A 5,684-nucleotide genomic window follows, 5' to 3' on the forward strand; every position below is an offset into this window, starting at 1 on the left:
GAGCCCTCCCGCCGCGGGACGCCGAGGCCGGGCGCAGGGGGAACCTGCGTGGGTTTGCTGCCTGTAACCTGTCCCCTCCCTGCACAGGTCGGCTCCCACGTGGACATCACGGAAGAAAGCCTCTCTCTCTTCTGGATGCTGGAGCCCCCGATAGGTATCGGAGGAGGGAAGGGCTGGGGTGCGCCCGGCCCGCCAGCGGCCTAGTTGTAGACCTGCCGTGTCCGTCCCGCCCTAGAGATTGTGGTGGTGGGCACCGGAGACCGCGCCGAGAGGCTGCCGCCGCCGGTGCTGCGCGCCATGAGGCAGCGGGGCATCGCCGTGGAGGTGCAGGACACGGTCAGTCGGGGGTGCTGCCGGGAGGGGACGTGCGGGTGCTGCGGGGAGGGGAGCGCGGCCCGGCCCAGCCCAGCTGATGCTGGTTCTCTCTGCAGCCCAATGCTTGTGCCACTTTCAACTTCCTGTGTCATGAAGGCCGAGTGACAGGAGCTGCTCTCATCCCCCCACCTGGCGGGACTGTGCTCGCACCTCTGGCCCACGCTGCCGAGTGAAGCTCCAGGGATCCCTGACCTTCCCAGTAGCGCCTGGCACCCGCGGAGCGCAGAGCCCCTCCCTGCAGCCTGTGATGCATGTCTGCTTAGCCGCCAATTAATAACTTAATCCACTCGTGTCATGTTGTGCTGGGTGCGTTCTGGCCAGGGGCTGCCGCTCAGTGGGCCTGTGAGGAACCAGGGGGTCCTTTCATCTAAGCTACACGGCCCAGCAGAGGCCGAGGCCGTGCCCCCCCCAAACCACGGATCTGCCCACTTGCTCACAAGCAGGTTGGAAGTGGTCTCGATTTCCCCACAAGGTTTACAGATTCAGTCTAGACAACACGCGTGAGGGTCTCAACCTGGACCCGTGTGGCCAAGCTTTGGGCCAGCAGAGGCTCTGTGGATGCTGGTCCCAAGCCCCGTGGACCTGACCCCGAAGCAGCGAGTCACCCTGAGCTCGAACCCTGGACTCTCGGGAGTCGTGGCTGCTCAGGGCTGGCTTGTGAGCTGCCTCAGGAGGGACGTTTTGATCTGCCCCCTCCGTGTCCCTGGAGCCACCCCGACCCCAGGGCTGAGGCTCCCCCTGGAAACCGGGTGCTGTGTTTCGTGCTTGTGCGACGCTTGCAGCGGCGGAGCCCCACCTGCCTGCTGACCTCAAAGACCAGGCATCACTTTTTTCAATTTTTTATTGAAAAACCAAGGAACTATGCTGGAATCCCTTTTCAGAAAAGCCGCTTCTCATACCTGTAGACAGAGGACCAGCTGTGAGGTGAGGGCGGCAGGCACAGCAGGGACCTCCACCCCTGGGGCGGGTGGGAACGGTTGGTCACTTACGAATGGAGGCTGTGGACGCCACCTTCCACCTGAGCGGAGGACGTTCTCTTCTCGAACTTGAGCTCCCCAGAGTACATCATGGCTCTGGAAGGGCAGGTGGCAGCTGTGGCAGCCGGCCTTGGGGCAGCCTCTCTGCCCACGTGCAAGCTCCCCAGCTTACCTGACTTGGGTCAAACTCTTGGCACCAATGTCCTGGCAGGAGTGTTGGATGCCGGCGATCAGGTAGGGGACAAACTTGTGGATGGACCCTTTGTCCTGCACCGCCCCAGACACCCCCTGGGCCACCTTGATTTTGTCAGCTTCACTGCAGTGAGAGGCAAGAGACAGGGTCAAGGTCAAAGCACAGATGAAGCTGCCAGTGCAGGGGTGGCAGAAGGTAACTGACCTTCCTGTCCCACCTGAAATAGCGGTTCTGGCTGCTGAGATGCTTGTCCATGGCGTCGAGAGAGCCCATACCGCGGTACTTCTTCAGCCGGATCCCATCGGAGAAGAAGTACTCACCAGGGGCCTCAGTGGTAGCGGCCAGGAGGGAGCCCATCATCACTGGGGAGAGAGGGAGTGCTGGGGGCAGCCCTGCCTGGCCATGGGCAAGGGGTCCCACCAGGCTCCCAAGGCGCTGGGCCTCACCTGTGGAGGCCCCGAGGGCCAAGGCTTTGGCGATGTGGCCCACATTTTGGATTCCTCCATCAGCGATGACAGGAACGCCGAAGCGCCGCGCGTACTCGGACACCTTGTACACTGCCGTGGCTTGGGGCCGCCCACAGGCCAGCACTGTGAAAAGATGGAGGGACAGATGGGCGGGTGGAGTTGGTGGGGACAGGCAAGGGGCCCTGTGGCCACAGCTGCGGCCAGCAGCTTTCAGCTACACCTGCACCAGGACTGCAGCCTGGCTGAGGACGAGTCACGTCTGGGGCGGCTGCACCTCTGTCTCAAACAATACAAACAGCTGTGGTGGCCGCCACTCACCGTGTGCACGTGCACTGCATGGCCAGGGCAGCCTCAGGGACATGCAGTCAGCAGCCGGGAAAGCCCCGCCCACCTGGCATCAGGTGGGTAGGGTCACTGTGCAGTTAGTACCCGAGGCCCTCCCTTCCTCCCTACACGGTGGGCAGCTCAGGCAAGAGAGGGGCGGTCGCGTGGAAAGAAGAGGGTGCTCGAGTTGGTCCCTGAGCTGTGCCCGACTGCAGCTGTGGGCAGAGCAGGGCCTGCTGGGGAGAGGGCCTGCCCTGTAAGCACCCTGGGAGTGAGGGGCTGGGTTTTGAGTAGCCCCCCAAAACCATGGTCTGTCATTCAGTCTGCCCTGCCCACCCCGTCAGCATCACAAACCCCGGGAGCTACAGCTACAGTCAACCAAGCAGCCGGGCAGTGGGCAGCTGGGCCGGGCCAGTGGGCCGGGCCGGACTTACTATAGCACCCCGAGACAGTAGAAGGGCATTTGGGGCTGTGGGACTTTATGTCTGGAGGGATCTTGGGAGCTGCTAAATGAAACAAACAGACCAGAGTTTAGAGAGGGCGCAGAGCAGGAGCAAGGAGGCCAGGCTAGGCGGGGGAATGGGAACGAGGAAAGACGAGAGCTCGTCTGGCTGCCAGCATGTCACCCATCCAAGGGGCCTGCTGGCCCTGGGGCTGCCCCTACCGAGGACTCACTAGGGCCCCTGAGAGCACCTGGCTCCAGGCCTGTGGAGCTGAGGGTCCTGCCAGAGCATCTTACCTTCCTGGGTGATGCAGATGGAGCCACTGCCCATGCCCACCCGCAGGGCGTCCACACCCGCATCGATGAGATTCTTGGCCTGAGCAGCGGTGACCACTGCAATGGAGAACGGGCTCAGGTGAAGTCTAGGTGGGAGCCTCGCTCCCCTGCTCGCCCGCGTCCCCAGCGCCATCCGCCTCACCATTGCCTCCGATGACCTGGAGGCTCGGGTATTTCTCTTTGATGTACTTGATCATGTTTATCTGGAAGATGGAGTTCCCCTGAGAGGAGTCCTGGAACAGGGAGGAAGTGCCCATGAGACCTCGCGGCGGCAGCCCCTCCCGCCCCATCCTGTGCGGCCGGCAGCTCACCAAAACGACCACGTCCACGCCGGCCTGGGCCAGCAAGTCCAGCCGGTACTTGTCGTCTTCGTGGGTGCCAATGGCCGCCCCACACAGCAGCTGCTTCTTGGCGTCTTTGGAGGCGAGTGGGTAGTCGCGGTTCTTCTTCAGGTCTGTCCGGGCAATGATGGCCACCAGCTCATCGTCTTCATTTACGATGGGCAGCTTGCCTGAGGGCACAGCAGGACACGAGTCAGGACCCTGGTGTTCCGTGACAGGACCCTTCCTGCCTCGCGGACTCACCCTTCTTGCTGCGCTGCAGGATTTCATTTGCTTCCTTCAGTGTGATGCCTGCAGGGGCTACCACCAGGTCCTCCCTCTTTGTCATGATCTGAAAGGGAGGGGAGCTGTGAGGAAGGGCCAACTGAAGACCAGACCTCCCAACAGGCCTGCCCTTGACTCCAAAGACCACCATGTTCACTCACTACCCAAACCACCCCCTCAAGTGAACCCAGCAGTGTCTGCAGCAATCTAGTGGTGAGCATGAGAATTGAGTAGAAAGGACACTATGGCCCTAGCCAGTGTGGCTCAGTGGATAGAGCGCCGGCCTGCAGACTGAAGGGTCCCAGGTTCAATTCCACTTAAGGGCACTGCCCAGGTTGCAGGCTTGATCCCCAGTAGGGAGCGTTCAGGAGGCAGGCGACCAATGATGCGCTCTCATTGATGTTTCTATCTTTCTCTCCCTCCCTCTCTGAAATTTACATATATATACAAGGGACACTACGGTATGTAGAGTAGCCTGTTACACTGTCAGGAGAAAGAAGGGCCACACCAGATCAATAACAAGAAAATTAGAAGTGGAGGCCGAGTTGGTCCTTGAGCACTGCTTTCACCCTGGGGCTGGACGAACACAGCGTGCACGCTGGCCAACGTCTGGGCAGACCGAGGCCTCCAGTGTGTGTGTGTGTGTAGGGGGTGGGGTGGTGGAACTCGATGGAAGGATCAGAAACTTGGCCAGGCACTCGTCTTTCCTGGACAGCAGAGACCATCAGAGACGCCACGAGGCAGAGGCTCCCGTCCTCGTCTGGCCCCGGAACAGCTTGGCCAGTGCGCCCACCTCTTCCAAAAACCGGTCGTGCTCCTCCTCCTTGAGAAAGTCAATGTCCCGCGAGGAGATGATGCCCACCAGGCGGCTGCCCATCCGGCCCGTGTCGGTGATGGGGATGCCGCAGAAGCCATGCCGGGCCTTGGCTTCAAACACATCCCGCACTCGGTCCTTGGGGCTCAGCACCACGGGGTCTGTGATGAAGCCCTGCTCGTATTTCTGGAAGAGACGAGAATGGGCATTTCCGAATCACCTTCATCGGCTCTAGGTCTGAAAACAAGTTTGTGCCAACTCTCCCTTTGGCAGTGCCACGGGACCAAATCAAACCGACACCTCACACCCAGGGATAGGAGGGGGGGGGGTCGTGTAGGTGCTGTTCACTTGGTCCTCTTCTGCTGCCTTAAGACCCACCCCAGGCTCCTATGCTCAGGAACTCAGCTCCACGGTGGGAAAAAGGGTCCTTAGGACCCAAACACCCCCCACCCCACCTCAGCGCAATTCCCAGGGGCTCTTGCCCATGATCCTTGTCCTTCTGACCTTCACTTTCCGAACTTCGTTGGCCTGGAATTCAGGTGTGCAGTTGTGGTGGATGAAGCCAATGCCACCCGTCAGCTGTAGAATAAGAAAATGACGGGAAAATGGACAAAAATACGAGCGGCATGACCATGCCTTTGGGGAAGAGCCCCCTGCTTCCGCCCTTCCGCCCCACGGTGCTCACCGCCATTGCGATGGCCATCCCCGCCTCCGTGACCGTGTCCATGGGGGAGGACACCAGGGGGGTCTTCAGGGTGATCTTTTTGGTCAGAGCAGAGGTCAGGTCCTGAGGATACAAGGCCAGCCGATGTGAGAAAACAGTCCACACAACTCACGATGGTGCCCCGTCTCCCACAAAACAAGACCTGCACGACCTGCAAGCTAAGCCCCTCCCCAGAACCCGATCTGGGGAGGCAGACAAGGCACGGCAGCCCCTCACCCGGTCTGAACGCGAAGGACCCAATTCCCGGCCATACTCACCACCTGGTCTGCAGTGAAGTCGATGTATCCGGGGAGAATGAGAAAGTCACTAGGAGGGCGGGAGCGAATCGGGAGTGAGGCTCAGGCTCGGTGCAACCGGAGGCTCCATCCCACAGACGATCTCAAAGGCATTTGGGCGGCGGGCACCGACCGGGCCCAGGCGCCCCGGG

General features: G+C 61.0%; 2 protein-coding genes across 3 annotated transcripts in view; one reads left to right on the plus strand and one right to left on the minus strand.

The window, feature by feature from the left end:
* The window catches only part of NDUFAF3 (NADH dehydrogenase (ubiquinone) complex I, assembly factor 3), a 3,169-nt gene extending 2,502 nt beyond the window's left edge, over positions 1-667 (plus strand). Inside the window, exons 2-4 of the mRNA XM_014538985.1 lie at positions 4-154; positions 236-336; positions 432-667. Of these exons, the coding sequence (XP_014394471.1) occupies positions 4-154; positions 236-336; positions 432-548 (369 nt within the window). The 3' untranslated portion in view covers positions 549-667. The remainder of the gene's footprint in view (positions 1-3; positions 155-235; positions 337-431) is intronic.
* A 533-nt stretch (positions 668-1,200) lies between these two features.
* Positions 1,201-5,684, minus strand: part of IMPDH2 (IMP (inosine 5'-monophosphate) dehydrogenase 2) — a 4,936-nt gene continuing 452 nt past the window's right edge. The window contains exons 2-15 of one of the 2 annotated variants that reach the window (XM_005865351.2): positions 5,515-5,563; positions 5,219-5,320; positions 5,038-5,112; positions 4,513-4,719; positions 3,699-3,786; positions 3,426-3,625; positions 3,257-3,347; positions 3,076-3,171; positions 2,771-2,842; positions 1,992-2,135; positions 1,763-1,907; positions 1,525-1,668; positions 1,365-1,448; positions 1,201-1,274 (exon numbers count right to left, since the gene is read on the minus strand). In XM_005865351.2, the coding sequence (XP_005865413.1) occupies positions 1,253-1,274; positions 1,365-1,448; positions 1,525-1,668; positions 1,763-1,907; positions 1,992-2,135; positions 2,771-2,842; positions 3,076-3,171; positions 3,257-3,347; positions 3,426-3,625; positions 3,699-3,786; positions 4,513-4,719; positions 5,038-5,112; positions 5,219-5,320; positions 5,515-5,563 (1,519 nt within the window). In that variant the 3' untranslated portion in view covers positions 1,201-1,252. The remainder of the gene's footprint in view (positions 1,275-1,364; positions 1,449-1,524; positions 1,669-1,762; positions 1,908-1,991; positions 2,136-2,770; positions 2,843-3,075; positions 3,172-3,256; positions 3,348-3,425; positions 3,626-3,698; positions 3,787-4,512; positions 4,720-5,037; positions 5,113-5,218; positions 5,321-5,514; positions 5,564-5,684) is intronic. The other variant, XM_005865352.2, reaches the window with a different exon arrangement.

The sequence above is a fragment of the Myotis brandtii genome, unplaced genomic scaffold (assembly GCF_000412655.1).
Source record: "Myotis brandtii unplaced genomic scaffold, ASM41265v1 scaffold207, whole genome shotgun sequence".
Taxonomy (NCBI): domain Eukaryota; kingdom Metazoa; phylum Chordata; class Mammalia; order Chiroptera; family Vespertilionidae; genus Myotis; species Myotis brandtii.